The 23,008-nt window shown below is 38.1% G+C and overlaps 1 protein-coding gene across 5 annotated transcripts; it reads right to left on the reverse strand.

The window, feature by feature from the left end:
- Window positions 1-135: 135 nt before the first annotated feature.
- LOC149007333 (O-fucosyltransferase family protein) lies at window positions 136-17,562 on the reverse strand. 5 transcript variants are annotated; one of them, XM_089165225.1, is made up of 8 exons: window positions 17,453-17,562; window positions 16,462-16,797; window positions 11,354-11,515; window positions 11,173-11,252; window positions 10,970-11,040; window positions 10,757-10,845; window positions 7,040-7,261; window positions 136-1,388 (listed from the first exon to the last, which is right to left on the reverse strand). In XM_089165225.1, the coding sequence occupies exons 3-8, from the start codon at window positions 11,479-11,481 to the stop codon at window positions 656-658; spliced, it is 1,323 nt and encodes a 440-aa protein (XP_089021351.1). In that variant the 5' UTR covers window positions 11,482-11,515; window positions 16,462-16,797; window positions 17,453-17,562; the 3' UTR covers window positions 136-655. The 5 variants fall into 5 exon arrangements, with proteins under 5 accessions (XP_089021351.1, XP_089021352.1, XP_089021347.1 ...); XM_089165221.1 differs by having other exon boundaries at window positions 139-1,388; window positions 11,173-11,267; XM_089165224.1 differs by lacking the exon at window positions 16,462-16,797 and having other exon boundaries at window positions 139-1,388; window positions 11,173-11,267.
- Between the last annotated feature and the right edge of the window lie 5,446 nt (window positions 17,563-23,008).

Below are 23,008 nucleotides of genomic sequence, written 5' to 3' on the forward strand. Positions count from 1 at the left end.
TCCATTTTCTTCTGCTTAAAATTTATCTAGAAAATCGTTACATAGAATTTCCGATTCAAAAAGGAAAAAACATTAAATGGCTTCTCAACACAAAAAAAAATTTATAATTATCAAGTGAGATTTATCATAACATATTTAACCTTTCCAAGCAAAAATTTACGTCAAAGCAAACAAAACCATTCGTATGATCCGTTCTTCAATTTGCATGAATTTTCAATTGCCAAACATGATTTCAGGCATTCTCTGATTTATCATCCGCTGAATTACCTAGTTGATTATGGGCAGAACCAAGAACCAATTGGATTGGATGAATCAAAAGGGATCTGAAAAAATGACAGTAGCATCAACTAGCAATAAAGATTGTACAACCACCAGGTCATTCAGACATGTAGGTAGATTTGGACAAGCCAAGCAGGAAGAAGGAATCTAAATACCAGTCGTCTGCAGCATACCAATTGTAATAGTTTCAGCATGCCTGGATAATAGTCTTGTCTGAGAACCTACCATGCAAAGCTCTTTCAGGCTTCCATCTTGGAAGTAAAGGAAAATGGAAAGAAAAGGTTAACCAATTCAGAAAATATAACAAATTTTCTAATTACTTTTAGTGTAACTAAATTGAAATCTAATGGCAAGTGAAAGTTTCAAATGAAACTAGTTACAATTTGAAATCACAAAAACAATCAGGCAAGGCAGAACCTCTCCCCACCATAAAGTCATCTCTGTGAACTCTCCAAAGGGCTTGTGATAACTCTTCCCCGTTCAGACCCTTGGAAGTAAACTCTACAAAAGCCCTCCTGTTCAAAAACAGAGTTTTGAATAACCCTTTGGATGCTCTCATGGCAGCAACCATCTTATCCATGTTACCGAAATATGTTGCTATGTATGAATCACCATTGATTGAGACATAATAATCTAAAGCAGCTTTTGTATTCCCATGCATGCTTGTGAAATCTTCACCTTTGAGGAGGGTTGATTTTGTGTAAACATTGGTATAAACATTTGTTAAACCTTCAATTTCCATCAGACCATCCCCAGCAGCCAGATAAATAGTTGTGTTTGTTGGGATGGATAATGCTTGGAAAATAAGAGCCGTCTCTTTTGGAGTAAGGGGGCACCTCCCTCGGTTTCTCCAAACACGAGCTGCCTCCCCTGTCCAGGGTTTTCGATCACCCTGTGCAGCCTCAATTGCCAGTACAGAGGCATTAGAAAGATCTGCATACTCACACCGACTGTATGCAACCATGTCTGGTTCGAACCGCAAGTGAAGAGAAAGAAAGGGCTTGGGTATGGCATCCAAAAGCTCAGAGCTCTTCTTCTCCAGGGTCCTAGAAAGACGCAAAGCATTGTAACAAGCTTGGCAGCGTGCAGCCTTTGCATATAATGGGTACCTGCAAAGAAGAAGCACAAATGAGACATTCCGTGCAAATGTATCTTCCTTTATTCTTGTTTTCTCTTCTTCCGAATTGGTCTCAAAGGATCCCAAAAAAGTTCTATTATCTAAGGATAGTTACCTTAAAAGAAAGGTAAGAGAGAATAGACAGAAAAACAAGAAAGGCAATAATTGCAACTAGGTCAGGAAACTCAACAGCAATAAAATGTGCATGACAGCTCGGTGCTGCTAAGAACAGTGAACGAAATTGATGTACACCAGCATACTTGCGTTCCTGTACGCTCAAGCATTTTCAACTTATATACACCACAGCAAGACGACTTTTAGCATGTGGATAATACCAAATTAGGTGCTTCAATTGGACAGTCAACCATAAGTTTCAAGTTCTATACATAGACAGGAATAGGAAGCCTCATCAAAGAAAGCATTGAGAGTTCGCAAGCAACCCCAGACCCCACTTTGAAGAAAGGGAAAAAGAAAGTTACTATGAGCATGTTGAAGGTCAGAAGCTCTCGCCAAAAACTACTCTGTATGTTTAGCAACCCCCCCCCCCCCCCCCCCCCCCCCCAAAAAAAAAAAAAAAAAAAGAGGAACAAAATAAAACAAACAAAAAAAAAAGAAACAAAACGAATATTCAATAAGAGAATGTTGAAAAAAATGTGCCTTTGAGCTCTTCCAGACAGCTTATTCCAATTAATGGGATCAGTTACATGGATCCCTTGCCCTTCAACCAACTCTATTCAAGGTCATAGTTGAACCAAGCCCCAAGTCATGCATGACTTTTTCTCAGCACTTCTCCTAAAGTTATTTTAGCTCTATATCTAGCTCTTTTAATTCATCCAATCTGATTATATCAACTCATCATACTGGAGAATTCAAAGGCCTCTGCTGCACTTGGTCATGCCACCTCAAACACTTTCTCGTAGCTTATCACTTATAGGTGCTACTCAAAAATCAACACTAATATGAGCTCCTGGCACAAAGACAATATTGAGATCCTTGTTACCATCTTGAAACCTTTCCATAATACTCCTAATTAGGAGTAATTAGGAGTATTTTCCTGGCATAACACCAAATTGACTTTTCATAACAATAGTTTTTTGTCTCAAGTGGTTTCAAACTTGGAGCAAATAAGCATTACAGCCCATAGAATACTAGATTCGAGCCCCTAGCACCAATTTGAACTCCAAACCTATCATCTTCTCTTTTTGAAAACTCGAAATCCTAACTCCAAATTGCTGAAAGCCTCAAAGTCATCATCCGACTGCTTTGGCAAAACCCCAAACTTTCCCTCAAAGCTTCCCCATCATTATCATAACAAAACCAATCATTGAACCCTAGTCAAGTTTCAACCAAACCCTAATAAACCAAAGCCTTACTCTTGTCCATATCCCAGTCAAATTTAGGATTAGGGTTTTTGGTGAATTCCCTAAAATTTAGGGTTCACCCAAACTCTTCTAGCAAATAACCCAATAATTTTAAAGGAACCTATGGGTAGTTAAGAGTTTTAACAGAATCTATGAAGGCTGGTTTGAGACAAATAAGCAACCCCTAATGGGTGAAAACTTTGGAGGGGAAACAATTCAATTCATGGGATGGGATGGGGTAACAGATTGAAGATCTTGGGCAACCTTTCTTCATTTGTGTTTTTTTTTTTTTTTGGGTTCTTTCTTTCTTTCTTCTCTCCTGTTGCCACAAGTCAGAGAGGGGAGGTAAAGGGAATCCAAGACAGAGGGGAGTGTGTGGGAGTCACCACAAGGTTTGGGGAGGGTGGCAGGGGGTAGGGGAAGGGGGATAGGGGAGTCACAGGGGCTGGCAGATGCTGCTGCTGTGATGCGGCAGCAAAGGGGAGGGGTCTAGGTGGTTGTGCAGCACCAGGGAGGGTTCTGCGATGGGTTAAGGAGGTGAGGGAGTGGGCTGGGGTTGCTATGAATGAAGGAGAAAAGGGTGGGGAGGCTGCTGGTACTTATGAGTGCTGAATCAATGGATGGATGATTGCTGGACTTGCTGGAATCGCAGGACTGATTTGATGAAAATATGAATCTCTAGATAACCGCAAGGTCCTACACAAATAGGACCCTGCTGCACCTTCCTTGGCTGCAATTTTTGAACAAATTTTATTAATCCAGACTAAAGAAAGAATAGATTATTTATAGCCCACTAAAAGACCTTAACTCTAAGTGGGATTCCTTTATATACTAAGATCCCACCACATTAATCATAACTGTTGAAATAAAAATAAAATAAAATAAAATAAATCTAACTGACTAATTGACACATGCTAAAATAAAATTCTAAGTGACTTAAAATTCTAATTGGCATGCTAAATTCTATTTATACTCTAATTGACATGTTGATGTGAACACAAAGACATCCATTGCGGAAACCTCAAGTAGGGCCCCAGGATGGCTCCAAGAAACCACCCTAAGCTGGCCAAACCTCTTTTGGGGGTATTTTGGACATTTTGCCCCTTGTCTTTATTCTGGAATTACCCCAGAATATTATTTGAGTCCAAATTAGTAACTTACATAGAGTTTGGTTTGGTTTGAAGAGTATTATTTTGATTGAAAGTTGTTTTGGATGAGCCCTAAGTTATCTTAATTAGCATGTATTTTCTAAGTTAACTTAAAGTTTAATTAGCATTTGTGTTTTAGTAGATTCCAAATCAAGGGTTGAGTAATTAGATTCATAGTTGTCACGGCGACGAGGCGATACAAGGCGGTTTAGGCTAGTTGAGGCGATGAGTCGATGAGGCGCCCTCCGAGGCCCTTTTAAGGCGGTTGAGGCGTTTTAAGTGAAATTTTTAGTGTACATCTCATTTAGCCTACCTCAAGTCATCCAACATACTACAAACCACACATAGTAGGTCCTAAATAAAAAGTCGCAAGAAGACCAAGAGAAGAAGTCGCCTGTCGCTGGCCACTACTTGCCGGAGTGTCGTCGCGGGAATCAAAGAGAAGAAGAGAGGAAAAGAGAAAGAGATTAGGATTAGAGTGAGAGTGAGAGTGTGAGACTTGAGTCAACAACTTATTCTCTTTCGATTTTGTTTGTTTTTATTTTTTTTATTTTGATCACATATAGCGTCATTATAAATATGCATATAGGTTCAAACAATAGATACTTTACAATCGGAATCTAATAAGTAATTCAATATATGCCTTCAATTTGGCATCTTTCATGTGATTTAAAAAAGGAAAAAAAGCGGACGCCTTAAGGTATAAGGGGTCCGAGGCGCCTAAGGTGACGCCTCCTACCCTAAGGCGGTCGCCTTATTGCCTAAAAATAAGGCGACGCCGATTTGAGGCGCTCCGAAGGCACCCGGACGCCGAGGCGACGATTAAGCGACGCCTAGGCGACGCCTTGACAACTATGATTAGATTACATTTAAGTGTTTGGGTCAAGAGGTGGGATCCTTATCCATTAGGGCATCCCAACCCAAGTTAGAGTCTTTCTTTTGAAGGTTATAACTAGCCCATAGTTCATTGTAATTTTCAGTCTTGATGATTAATAAAGTTGCTTGTATTGAGGATCAGGCTCTCCTAGATGGGTAGGCCCCTGGTTAAGTAGAAGTGTTCAAGTTTCAGCTTCTTGTTCATCAATCTAGCAGCTTACGAGCATTCTTCAAGCATTCAAGCCTTCAAACACAGAACTAAGTACAGCAGCTTTCCCTACCCCCTACCCTTCCACTGTAGACTTCCCTGCTCTTACCCCTCTTGCGCAGGCCCAGAAACTCACCCCAACCCCATCGCACCTTCTCTCTCTACCTTTTTCATTTATTACAGCCAAACCCCACCCCATCCCCTTGCATTCAAAGGCCCCTACCCCTCCCCTTTCTTCCCTATGATAGCAGCAGCCCCACCCCCTGTTAAGTCCTTTTCCCCAGCCCCTATAAACCTCTTTCCTCCTTTCCTAGGATCACCCCTAACCCTAGGAGGTATCCCTTGAGTTATCTTCCCAATTCAGCCTATTTTCCCTGGCCTAGAAAAACCCTGCACTTCATCTTCAACCTTGAAAATTTTGCAGAATTTTAAATCTAAAATGCACATATACCTATGCCTCCACCCACTAAAATCAAGTTCTGCACCTGCAGAATAGCAACATCTGCTGATCTGAAATTGCAGGACAGCAAAGTTGCTTCCCTTCCCTAGCCGAACCCTATACAAACCCGAATTTGGCTTTTAATTGAATTTTCAGATCTGACTCACCAATTACAGAAGGGTTGTAGAGTCTTAGGATATCCTATACCTCCTGATTCAGCCTTTCTATTTTCTGGATTTCCCGGGGAAACCAAAATCTAGGGAAATTACCTCAATACCCTTAGCCCTAGATCCTGGTTTTCCATCACATGTGCTGGACTAAGGACTCTTACTCAACTACTAACTCAAATTAAGACTTCTTAACAAAATTGGACTCTAATATCAGAACTGAACTTTTGGAGTTAAATTCCAGCAACTAAACAGGGCTGAAAATGCCCAAAATACCCTCCATAGGGGTTCGGCCAGCCAGTTTTGAGGGACCTTGGGGCCCACTCTAGGATTCGGCCAGGAAGGTCAAGTGGTCAACTCTGTTCACATCAGCTAGTTTAGGTTGACTCTTCTCAACCTACGGATGCATCACCAGCACCTTATACTAGGGCAAATAAGCTCACCTTTCTCATGAGTTTATGTAGTAAGGCACACATCCAGAATCACTAGTCTCTGTTGTGTGGCTAGGCTCTTCTTGAGTACACCTTACAATCCTTATATAACAATCTGTCGGACATTCTAGATAGGAAGAAATTTATTATCATTTTTTTTTACATGATGTCCAACTTTTGAAGGTTGCTAAATGCTTCACTCTTTTTACAAAGTATGTGTTCATTATGGATGAATCAAAAGCCACAGCAAAATCTAAAACTGAGACCCAATTATTCCTCTCCAACACCATATTTTGACGTAAAACTTCATAAAGATCTTTCCTAACATGTCTATTTAGATTAAACCTTAATATAACCTTTCTCCATGATGAAAACCTTGAACTAATCTATTTCTGAATTCCCAAAATTGTATTTTGTCCAATCCTAGTTGAAATGCGTAACCACTAAATATATTTAACACCTTCTCCAACATAAACTTGATGACTATAGTCCTACCTCTGAAGCTTTTAACATCCCCTAAACCATTCTTTAAATCATCATCCCCTCCCATGTCTAATCCAGTTCCATTGCTTCTAAACATGAAAGTATATATAAAAAAAAAATTAAAGAGCACATACAGTAGTAAAGAGAATATACTGAGATGAAAATGACATGCCAAGGGACTACGAGTTGGCTACAACCCAAATAGCATATCCCCCTTTCCTTGCAAGGATTTAGGGGTTGAGAGAGAGAGAAAGAAGGGAAGACACGATAAGGCAGAACAGTAACCCTCCCCCTCCTCTTTTTTTCCTTCCGAACTACTAACTGGTTGAACATTTTAAACAACTAAGTAATTCTGATATAATGTGAAAAAGGAATGTAGGTGAAAAGGTTCATAGATAGCAGATACTGGATAGTTGGACCAAGGCATCAATACGATGATTATGAAGCCAATATTGACCGACCAGGAGAGAATAAACTCATTCAGGTAATGAGAAATTGAGTTATAAATTGCTAAAGACAAAAGTTTGTACCTATCATTTCTTTGGTTCATTGCAGGTGTGATTGAAATATAATGGTGCTCCTTGAGTGAAGGAAGAACACTTTCAACATAATCAAAATGACCTTTGCGCTTGCTGCAGTCCACTCGAAATGGTTCTCTTAATGCTATCTCTGCTGGCAACTCTTTAACAACTTTTACAAAACCAGTCATCTGCTGAATGAAGTAGTCGACATCAAAAACATCTGCAAAACCACTAGGTTGGCACTAATAATTTATAAGAACCTCAATGACATATAAGCAAGCTACACTCATAACAACTCTGAAACAAAGCTCTGAACCACATTATAGCAAAAACACATTCACCCACGCTGTAACTGAATTTGAACAAACAATTTAACTGCCAAATCCCAGAGTAATTTTCATGTTTGAGTCAGATCGGGACAAGGCTTGTTTTGAGTCAGGTTGGGTAGATCCTCAATGGGTTTGCATTTTCTCAACCCATGGTCCCATACTCGACCTAAAACCGGATCACGCTAACCACATCTGAACAAATAGCTCCAGTTAGACCAAAAGTGTCTCAGATTACACAATCCAAGGGGGAAGATCCTCTGCTGATGATGGATTACTAATAATTGGCCACCAAAAGGCATCTGAGAGATTGAGATGCATGGTCAGGAACATAAAGATAATGGAATTTTCAATGTGTCCACCTAAGGATGCTTATAATTACTGATACTCCCCTATGGAATATTTCTTAGCAGTTTGTACCCAAATATCATTAAGTAACACAACAATTTATTCCAACTCCTTCTGTAGCCTCAATAGAATTGAGGGTCAAGAACCAAGGTCTCAGGTCAAAACAAACTCAAACTGGAGTAGCCTCAAGTCAAACAGGGCCAGTTCTTCCAAAATCTTTTTTCAAGAAAACCAACTCAAATGGGACCAAGAAAGGGTTTCATGAAATTTTGTTATGGGATATGGGGTGGATTATAGATATGACTTCAATTGGAGTTAAACCAGTGGCTACATTTCCTTGGTTGGATAAATTGCTATGGAGGAATATCAAGGACAATGGGATATTAGTTTTAGAGAAATTCAAAATGGTGAAACATCTGGTGGGATGGGGCAGGTTCTTGATATATGGGATGAAAAGTTGAGGGAATGGGGTGATCCCCCAAGTATGGTTGGGTTTGGATGGGTCAATTAGAAGATATAAGGGTTCTTATTTTGGCGGTTTTAAGAAGCACAAGAAATTCAAGAAAATAATCTCTCTTGAAATTGAACGGTCAGAATGGGGTCAAATTGGGATTCTAAGGTCACTAGGGTTGGGGGTACTATGTACCTAAAGTTTGGGCCAGATCTAAACTAAAGATTGGTGTAGATCTAACCTTGAATTTTGGGTCCCTAGAAAAGTCAGAAAATTTGACAAAAATAAAAGCGGTGGGTGATAGGAAAGGGGAATGCATTTAAATGCTAACCTTTTACTTAGTTGAAATGCAAATCTGGTAATTGGCTGAGATGGAGATGGAATAGTGGAGGCAGGCTGCAAGCACTGCTGAAGGAGAAACCTTCAAACAAAACTCTATGTTGCTTACTCGATCAAATGGAAGTCCCTTACCATTGATGAGAAGCTCTACTAACACCTTTCTCTTAAGCAGCAACACACTGTTTACTAATTATATTCTCAAATCTGTAATTTGTTACATGCTCAGGGCCTTATTTACAGCCTTACGTAAGAAGTCCTCGTGAAATTAGGACTTAAGATGAAATTAGCCTTACACCCCCAACATCCATGTCTATCAACCCCTAAGTTGATTTCAAAGGGAACTTGGCCAATTTGGTGCTGGACCTACATTACAAACAGGGTTATTTGGGGTTTAAGGGTTTCAAAGGGGATATCTGGGGCTCCAGAGTTTCAAGGTTTTCAGCTTGTGCTCAGTATAAAGGGGCCCATAGGAAGAATACAATCCAAAAGGGGATCATTTCTGATGACTGTACTTGGTTTCCTAAATTTTAGGGCAGCTGAGAAGAATTAAGGCTGGTCTATGGGGTCACAAGGGGTGGGTGGAATTGGGTTTTGGATTGAAGGTGGCACTGTAGATGGGTAGGTTTCCTCCAAATACAGAAGGATTCTGATGATGTAAATCAGAATAAACAGTAGTTGCAGGTTTTAGGTTCATGAGGGTAATGAGGGCTTTGATTTAAGTTATGCTTCCAGTGATGTTATGGGGCTGCAAAAGGAACCGAAGGCAAGTCAATGTTAGGAGAGTTTTAGGAGTAAAACTGGGTAATAAACTGATGGCAGGGGCTGCTGGAACTTGAGATTTGATTTTAGGACTGAGAAATTTTGAATTCCAGTGGGAGGAGAGATCTAGGTTTAAGGAAGAATATAAAAATAACACAGAAAGAAGGGGGGTGGTTCTCGTTACCCCAGTTGCAGTACTTTTACGGCAGCAATTGTAGGACTGACATAGACTGATTCCACAATCAGATTTGAGGCAGATATGAACACCAACTCTAACCAGGAACTTGGGCTCAAAAACACCAAGGGATATGCAAACTGGGTATGACTCACTACTCACCAGGCTTCTTCAGACCAAATATCACACACTGGATAGATCTCACAATGAAGGAGGAGGCAGCAGCAGGCAGTTTGCAGCTTGTTAATCAGCACTCCAAATCATGGGTATAAAGAGGGGGCTATGAATAGCCAATTACAATCCAAAATCCTCTTAGAAATGGGAATAACTAACTCCTATCGTTAACTCAACTCCAAAAATGACTTGACTAACTTCTTCCTAATGTGGGACCAACTTCTGGAACTTTCAGGCAAAAGAAAGTAACTCAAAACAGTTGAAACTCTCACTAGCACAGAGATGGCAAAGAAGAGAAGAGGGGGATTGTTCTAATCAGGAGGTTAGGGAATCATATAGGTAGCCTAACTTAAATTGGATAAAAAAATAACCCAATTGGATCAGATCGAACCAGACTAGTCCGTAGGTTTAACCGAATGAAATAAAACACATAAAAGAAGAAACTAAGTACAGAAAGCAGACCTCTATACCATTACTCACACTACTAGAAAAGCTTCTTCAGGGGATTGTTTTAGCCTTTTCTTGCTGATTCAGGCCTGCATCAGCTCAACATTGAGTTCCAACATTTTCTCCTCATAGGTTACCATCATTGTCAGTTTGAAGAGTGGGTTCACAATAAAAATGGCTTTAGGAAATAGATATTGAAACAATCCTAACAACCATAATTCCTATGTCTACTGAGCTGAGTATTGCTTATGAAATGTCAAAAATGCGGGAATGGGGTAATCGAGTAGATGAGTCAGCTTGTCAAATGTTGAGTTTATATTCAAGCCAATTCTATTTACAACTTTGTTGAGGACAGGTGGATTGGAAGTTATCTGATAAGATGGGAACAAGAATAAAATATGTGGGGAAGTGTAGCATTTGACTACAGTTTGGCAAAAGTGTTTCAAAGAGGAATATGAGTAATTAATTACATGCATACTTGGGAGAAGAGTTAATTTCCTGAACGTTAAATATAATTCTCCGGCAGTGGCCAGGAATTAACATCCAAATTTTAAATGGATGATATTGGTCTCCACTTAGACCACGTATTTAAGAAATTTTGACCACGATATGTCTAACATTACTCAACTTTTGAGTATTGCAATACAAACACAGATAAATATAAACATTGAAAATACTCAGCTCTATTTTAAAAGAATAGTAAATACCTTGACTCATTCCAATACGCAGCCACTTCAAACTTTGGCAAGACCAGAGTAGCATTTAACAAACGAGTGATACCCACACCATCGCAGAACTACAGGGCCAGAATTCCGTTCACAATGAAACATGTACAAAACAGAATAAATAACTCCACAACTGAGGAAACATAAACAGCATATGCCAGGAAATCTCAACTAAGGAAGGCTAAGAAAACTCACATCACGTCTCATTTGATTGAGGCCACCATAACAATCCACTCTGATATATCCATTACTCTCCGCTGGAAGAACTGCAGCATTTCAACAAAAACCAACGCAATTGTCTGAAATGAAATCAGTTAAGAAGAACTTGGGTTAAAAGAAAAGCATCATGAACCACGCTAATTGATCCCTCCTTGAAATCATGCAAGTACAGAACTAACCAGTCATGCCCCCTTCCATCCACCATTTGCACGGTCTCCACTCGAGAGTCCTTTGAACACTCCATATTTCATGTTTTTCACTGTAAGAACTAATCCTGATATATCAAGAGGTCAATAACACGTCAAGACTTCAACAAAAAATTTAATTTTTCACAAAAAGTAAAGAAAATAGTAAACATACACTAGTGGATTCCGTCCAAGTGATCTTTCAGAAAATGGAGATGAAGGAGACAAAACAATCACTGCAAGCAGTAAGGATAGAGTGACCAGGAGAATGCTGAAAAAAGGCTTCACAGAGAACACAATCATGGATCCTTTCACTTGAAGACAATAGAGTTTGTTACTGCAGTTAACATGGAATCAGTAAGAAACTGCCAATGAAATTATAACACCAATTTATTAGTATAAAGAAATGTAACTTATGAAAAGATTGACGAGTAAAAATGAGCAACAAGTGGTTGCTGCCATGATGACATTGGTTGTTAAACAATGCCAAGACAAGAAAGCTAGATTACTAGATATGTTTGGACTTTCTTGTTCTACTTAAAATATTGTCAATCTCAGTGGGGAGGTTAGGATACTATGCAACTCTCATACAACTAGCTGAAGAGCATTTTTCTGAAAACTACACATCTAGTAAAAACACAATAAAATCTGCAGCCAAGCACATAACTGATGCTTTCTGTAACAATGTCAAGGAAAAGTAATAAGCACTTGTGAATGCACAAAGGGGAAGAAAAAATATGAGAAGAAAAAAGATGAGAAGAAAAAAAGATAAGGAAGAGAACATAGGATTTCATGGTAGGAATCAGAGCATCAGTAATATGACTCCAATTTCTTATTTACAATTTACATTTTTTTTTTCAATTAATATAATTTATAGCTTATTGGGGAATAACAATAGAGGACATACTTTAGTTGGTACAATTATACACAGGCCTATTATCAATAAATATGAAATTAAAACACCCCATAGCTTTCAGCGTAGCTTATTCTCCTCAAGCTGGAGCATAAATATCACCCATGACTAGCTTGGAACACCCTTTTTTTTTTGTTTGGGGGGGGGGGGGGGGGGGGGGAGAAGAAAAGAGAGAGCCTTGATTAACATATCACAAAGCACATTAGTATATCAGACAAATGGGTGTAGCTATCATGAAAGGCTAGATTATTATCAACATAGACTGTAGTTTGATCACCATGACATATATTCATATGTTTGTTGACAGGCCAATGTTTGAAAGAAGAGACTTTAGTACACACATCACTTCTTGAAAGCAGAAATTTCATCAACCACACAGCTTCAAACCTTCAACATTAAAACAAGCTATAGTATCTTACTACTTCATGCAAGATTACGTCCAACAAACATACAACTATTAGACCACTGTGAACACCAGCCCAATACATATCAGAGAAACAGAAAATATTCACACAACCATGGCATTTATAAATAAGCCCTTGGCCAAAAGCACACTTAGGATACTTTGTGCAACACAAGACTGCTGTAGGAAGAGAAAGAACCAGGCAAACTATTTTTCAAGCTGGGTCTCAGTTCTGTTTTGTAACAGGTTCTGCTATATACCAGGATTAGTGCTTATATCTTGAGTAGGCCACAGTTTGAGACATGGTTTCGCTAACAGCTGCTACTGAGAAAGGGAACAGGCAGGCAGCAGAGAGATGTTGTACCCACTCATGAGTGTAAAATTATTTGAACAATCTAGCTGATCTGATGTAGATCCTTCAAATTATAATGCATTTGTCTTGAGTTCATACAATCATCCTCTCTATCCTTCCTCCTCCTCCCCCCCACCCCACCCCCCCAAAAAAAAAACCCGCGTCCTCACATGGATCTGCTGATATGGTCTTTCACTTGCATTCTTGAACCTTTCCAAGTTGACTTCTTTCAACTCCCTCAATAAGTTTCAACTAATTGGAATTTTTCAGTAAGCTTTTGCTGATCAACTCACCTCCGAACCATCACTTATCACTCTTCAGATCCTAAATTGAAATGCAACCTTTTGAGGAATGCTGAAGCAAAATTTGAGCTTCCATTGGCATTTCTGTTTCAACCCACATTATCTACCATAGGTGAGACATCTTAGGATAACTACACTACCAAGTAGTTGATCACACAAGCAATAAACATTATGAATGGAAGACATAATCACCAGAGTTGCCCTTTATGACCACCAAACCACAATACCAAATCACACGCAAAAATAATGTAATTAAACAAAGGGGGAAAAGGGGATCCCCAAGTGGGCCTGTTCAAGAATATGTGGGAGAGTTGCAGAGCCTGTAAATTCAAGTATTCTTGCTCTACAAGGGAAGGGGAAAAGAAAGGGGAGTTAAAGCAGCAGGTGAATAGCCTAACCTAGGTTATTCTTCATTAGATCAAACAATCATTGCTCTGTAATAGTTATCTACTATCATAGGAAACATATGTCTTCAAGATTGAATAAAAATTTCAGAACATTTTAGGAAGCTTCATTGATAAAAGTGCACAACAACAACAACAACAATAAGCCTTGTCCCAACTAAATGGGGTCGGCTACATGGATTCTTGCCTTCCAATCAATTATGTTTGAGGCCATGCTAGATACTAGGCCTAAACTATGCATATCCTTTCTCACCACTTCTCTTAAGGTTATCATAGGTCTACCCCTAACTCTTCTAGTCCCTTCAATATGGATTATATCACTTCTCCATACAGGGGCATTATAGGTCTCCATTGAACGTGGCCATGCCACCTCAAACGACTTTCTCGAAACTTATCACTTATGGGAGCAACTCCCAAACCAACTCTAATATGATCATTCCTTATCTTATCCATCCTAGTTTTGCCATTCATCCATCTTAGCATCCTCATTTCTACCACACTGAGTTTATCTATATGATTCTTTTTAACAGCCAACACTCTACACCGTACATCATAGCTGGTAGAACAACGATCCTATAAAATTTACCTTTAAGCTTTAATTTAATAAGGAAAATATGTTGGCATGACTACCCACTGTCTACTGACTTATATGGAGTAACCCCCCGGCGGACCTCTATCAACAATTAGTGACACATAGGTGTCATGGCACCTTAGGCAACCCAAGGTGTTGGAGAAGGAAAAAAATCAAGTCTACACCAATAAGTCAACTAATGTGCCTGGACAATAGGAGTTGCTTTGGTGCTTAAAACCTACCAGGAACCCATTTGGATTTTAATATTATCTAAATATTTAGGCAAGCGCCAAGAGTCATGAAGAAAACAAAAGCAGAGCAAACATAACACAAATTTAATGTGGCTTAGACATAGAGAGTGCATCCACAGGCAAAACTGAATATGATTCACTATGTGACGGAAGAAGAATAGAGCAAAGATCTCTCAAGAACACCAAATCATGGCAAAAACTCTCCCAAGAAAACCCTAACTTCAAATCCCCAAAACTCACACATTGGATTGGGTCAAGCCATCCATCACAAACCTCAGAAAAATAAATAAATAACTTTTGAGTCACCATAAGAAAAACTTTGAAGGGGTGAACTTTGAAATAGGTACAAGAATTCGAGATACCCCTACCCTGAAGCTTTACTACCTAGTTCCATAACATATAAACCATTATTGTGAGCTCGGATGTCAACCATAGTCCAAGATCCTGATTTTTATGATGCCAACTCACTCCCCCAAAATAACCAAGTTTGGTTAAAATCTCGACAACTTGGTTCATTTTCTTTCAAACCAACTCAATAGACCATTTGTGGGTTTTTGGGATGGTTTAAAATTAGGAACATGTCTTATTTTAGGCCTTTTGAACACAATGGCACTATCAGTTTTAATTTAAGAAAGTCTAAAATAGAGTTTGATTTCCAACCATAGGCTGTAACCGCTACGATGAACTAAAAATCCAACACATTGCACTTCACATAAAATAGTCATAAAATGTAGTCAACTTATACATTTCATGTTAAGCAACTTCAATAAATCAATAAACAATAGAAATGGACAAATTACAATCAATTAGTACACCTACAAGTACGCAATACATCACTATGCATTTTTGGAGAATGGTTACCTCCTATTGGATGTGCTTAAAAGTAAGCTAGATAAGTTATAAACGTAGGATAGTTGTAGTAGCCTTGTACAAATTTGCGTGAAAATTGACTAAAGACTTAAAGAGGTGAGCTTCCAATAGGAAAATGCAAAAACGCATTCAAATTGGGAACAATCATATTAGAGCTGGCCTAGGAGTAGCTCGAATAAGTGATAAGCTACAAAAAAGTCATGCGAGATGGCACACTTACGTTCAACGGAGGCCTGTAAATGCCCCTGTACAAATAAGTGATGTAATCTAGATTTCACGAATTAGAAGAGCTAGTAAGGCAGATGGGTGGTTTAGGAGATATTCAAGTTTTTTACTTTTAGAATGCAGATTCAAGAATTTGCTCCTTTTAGCTTTTAGGATCTGATGCTGGTAGTTGGCTCTAGCTTGGTTAGAAGTTAGGAGATGATGTATGGGGTTCATGCTTAGAGTCTGGAACAAATTTGGTGGGGCTAGACTAAATGGTGCAGTTCCAGTACTATATTGGATTTCTTCCTTGGAGATCAACCTAGATAGAAGGTGTTAAGCCTTTGTCCTATAGGTTTATAAGATCATGGGCCAATCCTGCGGGACTGAAAGTCAAGTGTCCAAGCTAAGAACGAAAATAAGTTAGTTTATTGATTAGTTTATTGTGTTTAGGGTTCATTTGATAACACAAGCAGAATGGGACCTAGAAACAAACCCAAACCCAAATGAAACTGATAACACAATTGGATCTGATTATTTTACAATATCCATAATTTTCCTCTTACATCATAAATTCAAGGTTATGGTTATTCATGATTTTTTAAGCTAAATCATTTGGTTTATGATAACTGGTCCAAGGACGTCTTTTGGATAAAATCTCACCTTGAGGCTGCTCATATACCTAAGACTAACAAATCCCTAAATCATTCATGTGGCTTCAATCAAACTTATCAATAACGAACACTGGATTTCTCATCAAAATTTGGGATTTGAAACAAATCTTGCCATTCTATCCATCATTATAAAATCAAAATAAGATTTGGGAGTAGACTTATTCTATATAACATGATTCCTACAACTCCAAACAAAATACAATGAGATGGCACAAAATACTAAAAAAACCAGCAAGAATCAGGTGTGGAAAAGATTTGTCTTCAGGTTCCATTCAGTTTGTGTTATGGAGGGGTACAACAAAGTAACAGCAAGACGAAGATTAGACTGAACAAACTGACCTGATTTTCAAGAAGCAGGTGAGATGAGTTAGGGCTATTCGGCTACCCCCAGGTGGTGAATAGGAGTTGGCAGGCGGCCCTCGTAAGGGAAGGTCAGGACCATACAAAGAGATAGCACCTGATTTTGGAACTCGCTTTTTTCATGGAACTTCCTTCTAGTTCTGTGATTTGATCACTTCAAAGGAAGCTCCAGGTAGGAGAAGATGAAACGATGGATAACAAGAACTCCTAGATCTCCTCTGTTGGGCAACAAGGCTCCTCTATGGCTGGACAAGATCTATTTCCTCCAGCTGCTCTCTTCTCTTGTCTTCGAAATTAGCAAATCCTTTTTATTTTCTGCAATGGCCGTCACCAAACTCACCACTTAGAAGCGTGTAAAGAAAAGATGGCGTATGCTGTTTGGATCGTGGACGAACAATGCAGGAGGAAAAGATGGAGGAAAGGAAGAGGATGATCGTGGGAGTTAAAGAGTTTCTGAAAGTCGTTGAACAAACAATCATGCAACCCTAACCAAGGACTGACATCTCAAGTAGAAGAAATGTCGTCTGATGATTATGCATTATGAGGTATACGAACAATTTCCATAATGAGCACTTGATTTTAATCGTTAACGGAGAGTTACAACATGAAATTGGATGTAGAAATTACAGATGCTAGTCTCGTATCTTGTAATCCATCTAAATGCATAAACGACCGCCACTTTTGACATGGTCTTTGGGGGAAAAGATTCAAACAGTGTCGCAATCGCAAGGGATAAAAAGGATGAATTACACGAAGAAGATAAATATAGCTCTCTGCAATCGAAGGCAAAAACCCGCAAGAAGAAAAATATTTCAGATCCAGAGGAAGATCTGAGGAATGGTTACCGAAGATCAGATGTGATAAATTTGTACGGGTAATAAGTTTTAAAAGATCAAATTTAATGTACCAAAAGAAAAAGGAAAAAGATCACTTTTTTAACAATTTTTTTGGTTTCCAGGATCAAATTTACCTGACAAGAAGAGATTGGGAGAGAGAGCGAGAGCACGATCCGAGGAACGGGATGAATGCATACCCTCAAGGGCCTCAAAGGCTTCTGCAGAAAATTAAAGAGCGAAGATAAACGACATGTGACATCTAAAATTCTAAATGACTACGAATTTAGTGTTTTAACCTCACTTATGCTGGTTTACCAAAAAAAAAAAAAAAAAACCTCACTTATGCACATTAGACGCACATGTGTTTTAAAAACTGCCGCAAAAACAGTTGAAAACCATTTTCACAGAAAACCCGAAAAAAGGTTGAAACTGAAACCCCCTTTTGGTTGCGTATAAATTATACAAAACACTACGATTTATTACTATATTTATATGATAAAAATAAAAAGAGCAAATTACACTGGTATCTCAAAATAATGACTTTAAAGCATTAACATCTCATTTTATGTTTGAAAAACACAGACACACTATTCATTAAATACAGTAATCAATTCTATTATGGCCTGTTTGGTTACATGAGTCTGGACATTTCAAATATCTAGAGATTTCAAATCTATAGATTTCAAATCTATGGAGTTATAATTTATAAAATTAAATGTTAAGTTGTGGAATGAAATCTGTAGATTCATTTTAAAAAATTATTTGATCGCTTTTTGTGATGGCATGATCTTTTTGCAATCTCGGTTTCACCCTTACCCATAAATCTAAAGTTCCGTTTTGTGTAAAGGGATCTTGTTTCATGAATCTAGTTTTACAACCAAACATGTTAATTCTCGTTCATTAATCCGGTTAAATCTCGGTTCCGTCCAAGGCCTTTAGTGAAACGATTAATCCACTGTTTATTTTTCTTTAATTCCAAAAATGCACTTACCATTAAACACAATAGTCCATGCTTTCATCCCCAAGCTATTCTCTCTTCTCACTTGGCTCTCCTCTGCTTCACCCTCTCCACCTTTGGTTCGCAACAGTTACAGTTTTATCTCCCTTCTTCCTCGTTTTCCCTCCATTGAGTTTTATCTCCAAAATTTCATGTAGAATGGCTCTAATTTTTTGGTTCAGCTCTTGATCTGGACTCGAGAACTGCAATTATAAGGGGGATTTGATCATAAATTTCAACTCCTTTTTCTTTATTTTTGGTTGAAAGAAATTTCTCCTTGATGGGGTTTATGCATCTAGGAAGATTGAAGGAGTTGGATTTTCTGATTCAGCTCTTGATCTGGACTCGTTAACTGCAATTATAGGGAGGATTTGATCAAAAATTTCAACTCCTTTTTCTTTATTTTTGGACGCAGGATGCGACACGCAGACACAAAGACTCTCTTTTATCTCTTATTTCAAACACAATACTCTTTGTAATCCACTCTTGCTTTGTTATTGCAGGATCTAGTGAGGTTGGTTTCATGGCTTGCCATCGAAAAAATGCTTTTTTCGTGAACCAAATCCACCATTGTAAACCACCTTTGAAGACAAAGTGACAACGACAATGCCTCACTCTTCTTAGAATCCCTCCAATAGCATTGTCCTTTGTTTCCGGTTTCTCTCTATTTTTTTGTTTCCATTTAGTGTTTTTGGGTCAACAAGTCGATCCGGAACCAACTGGAGATAAACAAGCTCGCTTAGATTTCGTTTCCATTGTTCATCATAGAAATTGACCTCAATGGAACCAATCGGAATCCGTTTGTAACTGGGTCAGAGTCAAATGTGATGACAATCGCAGTTATGTTGCCACTCTTCATCTCCTTGGTGTTCGCCTTGTTGGTTCGATCCCATCCAACACCTTTGGTGAGGCAATTTTGGCCATCCTTGATGGACCTACAACTGCTGCCGGAGCTTAAGGCGGAGGGGGTGAAGCAAAGGAGAGATTACAGATTGGGGGATGAAAGACTATTGTATTTAGTGGTAAGGGTATTTCTGAATTAAAAAGAAATAAATAGTGGGTTAATGGTTTTACTAACAAAATGGACTACTGTGTTTAATGAATGGGGGTGTCGGTGTTTTTCAAACATAAAGTGGGGTGTCAGTGCTTTAAGGCCTCCATTTTGGGGTGCCAATGCAATTTGCTCAAATAAAAAAACAATAACCATATATAGAGGCAAAGACTACCTTGGAAATGGAGCAGGTTTAGGCTTTTTTGGTGTCTATTATCATTCTCAAATATGAGAAATTTTCATTATTTTAAAGTGTTTGGCATTGATTATCAGTTTTGTTTTTATTTAAAATAATAGAAAAACTCCCAATATTTATTGTCTGTGAAATTTAAAAGTAACCGCAAGCGCACGGTATCGTGTAGCTAACGGGTCGATCTCAGGGAGATATGCCACTTATAATTCAACTTCTTAATAGTAATGCGAGAGTGGAATGATTCAATTTTTTTTGTTAACTAATTAACTAAACTAAACGATCCTAATCTATATGTTTAATGCAATCGAATTGAAATGAAAAATAAATTAAACACAATCAATGCATAAATAAAAGACAGGAAAAAAATGCGAACAATAACAAAGCAATAAACAAAGAAATAAACAAAGCAATAAAAGGAAAAGGAAATAGCTAAAATGCAGATGCAACACCACCCGTCACCAGAAGCAGAGGCACGACTGTAGGCTTGCTCCGGTTATGTGGTCCGAGATAATGAATGAATAGGCAGAAAGTAAATAACAGAAAGTAAATAAACAAAGCAATAAACAAAGCAATAAAAGGAAAAGGAAATAACTAAAATGCAGATGCAACACCACCCGTCACCAGAAGCAGAGGCACGACTGTAGGCTTGCTCCGGTTATGTGGTCCGAGATTATGAATGAATAGGCAGAACAATAAATAATGCTAAAAGTAAATCCTAAATTAAGAATATGGAAGGGTAGATAGAAGCGGGAATGGAGGGAGGAGAGAAGATTAATAAAGAAGGTTACTTACTTGCGAATTGAACAAACGATTCGAATCTCAACCAACCCTAACAACCAGATCTAGATCTAGAATGATCTAAATCTGCAATTGCTAGACCCAGAGAAAAACGAATATAAAAAAATTGAAACTTGAACTTGAACTTGAATTGCATTACAAAAAAAAATTAAACCTAAACATTTATTCTAGAAATTTAAATCTCACTAATGCAAGCAAAAAAAACTAAAGAAAACTTAAATAAACTGAAGAGAGAAGAAAGAATGCTTCTACTAAGCTCTAGAACATGTTCTCCTTTGATGGAATATGATCTCCTTTTATAGAGTTTACATGAGATATGAAGCACGGCAGAATTTGAATAAAACTCAGGGTTTCTATCTAACTCAGCCAATTAGGGTTTTGACGTACTAATCGCGCCGACTTAGAGAGATCAGATGCATAATTCCACCGTTGGATTTGAGGTTTAAGTAGTCGTGAAGCTCTCCTCCAAAAATCAGCACGATCGGGCATCGGATGACCGTTCGATGAAGGGTTTGATCAAAACTGGACAGAGGCATTCAAAAACGGGATTTTCCCTCTTTTTCTTTCTGAATATAATTCTTTTTCCTCTTTTTCTTTCTTTAATTAAATCCAAGATATGAGATAAGATATTGAGGTATGCAAGGACTCTTTTCCATTTGGACTCTCTCAATAATATCTCTGTAGATTTGATTTAAAATCTCAGCTGTAGATCAAATTTGCCTTCTTTATCTCTTCAATATTTCGGAGTTGGCCCATAGTCACACATCTCTAGCCCATCATGCTCCAGATCAGGCCCATTTTCGCATTTGAGAATTTAAATGGACTTCTTGACGTGTAAAATATCATGATTTAAGCCCAAAACTCCAAATATTTGCTTAAATCTTGAAAAGTCCTAAAATCTGCAAAAACAACATAAAACCCAAGGTAACTCCACTCTAAGTGTATAAAATGCATGCTTTATGCCCTAAGATTTCACACATAAATGTGCTCATCAGATTCCCCCACACTTAGATTAAGCTTGTCCTCAAGCAAAAATTAAAGAAAATTCAAATGCAAGTAAGAAACTAGTGCAACAAAATAAATCCTAACTCAATTTTGTAGGAATCACGGTTACACTTAGCATGTGCAACAGGCCTTTAAACCACTAGGTTACCCCTAGAGGACGAGTTTTGTCTCGTGGATGTTTGCAGTGAATATACATCCAAAATTCCAATTTAGCTCAAAATAAAACATTGCAAATTCCAACTCTAACAATTGGTAAGTACTCATACAAGATCAATAGCTATGACAATTTTTTTCTCACCATTAATTTAAGATCCCCCACACTTGAACTTTATTACCCCATATTGATTCTTGAGACTTAGCATATATCTCAATCAAAGACTCACCTTATATCTTTCATGTACACCTCTCCTTTAAGCAAAACCACTCATAAAGTAAGGGGACCAAGTACTAAGGTTTTTGAAGTATTTTTGACCAAACAATTTTACCAAGGCATTGATGACACTTGTATTTATCTCTCTCTTTTCTTTTGAGTAGTGAACTCTACATTACTCCACTACGGTTGGCTTGAATGACATGGTGGAGCAAACACCAGAAACCCAAGTTACTTTGTAGCTTTGCTTTGCATATGCCCACATAGACAGTGATGCGAGAGTTCTTTTCACTAATCGCTTTCCTAAGAGTTTCGATCAAGTCACCTCGATTCCTGAGTCGGAGTGCCCTGTCTAGTTCCAAGGAATTCAACTTTTACTTTCTACTCTTTTTTTTTTTTTTTTTTTTTTTTTTTTTTCTTTCTTCTTTTGTCATGCCATACACAAAATTGATCTCAACTTCTAGCCAAAGAAACAAGGACCCACAAAACTCATAGATGGTTCAACGCCTTAAGTTAAGGGCCTTTTATTTTTCTAAGGAAAGTTTCATCTCAACATATATACAAGTTACCTTCCTCTCAACAGGGTTTTTATGTGTTCATGATGGGTACCAAAATCACTCTCATTTCACACATCATAGCAATTGAAAGAATATGTATAATAACCAAAAGTCAAAGTTAAAATCTACAACGCAGCTATACCCCCCCCACACTTAAGTAATGCAATGTCCTCAATGCATGTATGCTAAACAAAGAAGACAAATGAGGGGTATACCTTTCAGTCAATATGTGCTTATCATGGGAAGCTTTAGTCTTATCTTCAATATCAATGTATGATGGGGAAGGCACTCCAAATAAGAAAAACCTTGAATCGAAAAATCATCTCTAAAGATCTCAAGAAAAACATTCACAATGTTAAAAAAAATTCTCATCATACGTTGAGGTTCTCTAGAAGGTTTTGCATCTTTCATAAGATGAATATGATATTGTTCAATGGAAGAGCTTAGACCTTTGATATGAGTGACAAACCAACCCAATGCTTCTCTATTATCATTCAACAGTGTGATCAACTCTTCTGCTTTGTCGAAGGTTAAATCAGAGACAATAATAACAGGAAGATGATTATCTTGTCTCAGGAAAGCATACTTTAAATTAGAAGGCAACTCTTTCAATTCTAGCTTGGGGGGTTCAATTATTGAGGGCTTGGGAATGGAGATGGAGATGGATAGAGGATTAATAGGCTCCAAAGGTGTGTGAAAATTTAAAACTTCGGAAAAGA

The sequence above is a fragment of the Hakea prostrata genome, chromosome 8 (assembly GCF_041222555.1).
Source record: "Hakea prostrata isolate BN-2017 chromosome 8, UWA_Hpros_2, whole genome shotgun sequence".
Lineage (NCBI taxonomy): Eukaryota > Viridiplantae > Streptophyta > Magnoliopsida > Proteales > Proteaceae > Hakea > Hakea prostrata.

Coding starts and splice junctions, on each gene's coding strand:
- LOC149007333 (XM_089165224.1), bottom strand. CDS start 11,481: ATGATTGTGTTCTCTGTGAAGCCTTTTTTCAGCATTCTCCTGGTCACT. Junction 11,041..11,172: donor GATGGAAGGGGGCATGACTG/GTTAGTTCTGTA, acceptor GAAATGCTGCAG/TTCTTCCAGCGGAGAGTAAT. Junction 1,389..7,039: donor ATGAACCAAAGAAATGATAG/GTACAAACTTTT, acceptor TCTTCTTTGCAG/GTACCCATTATATGCAAAGG.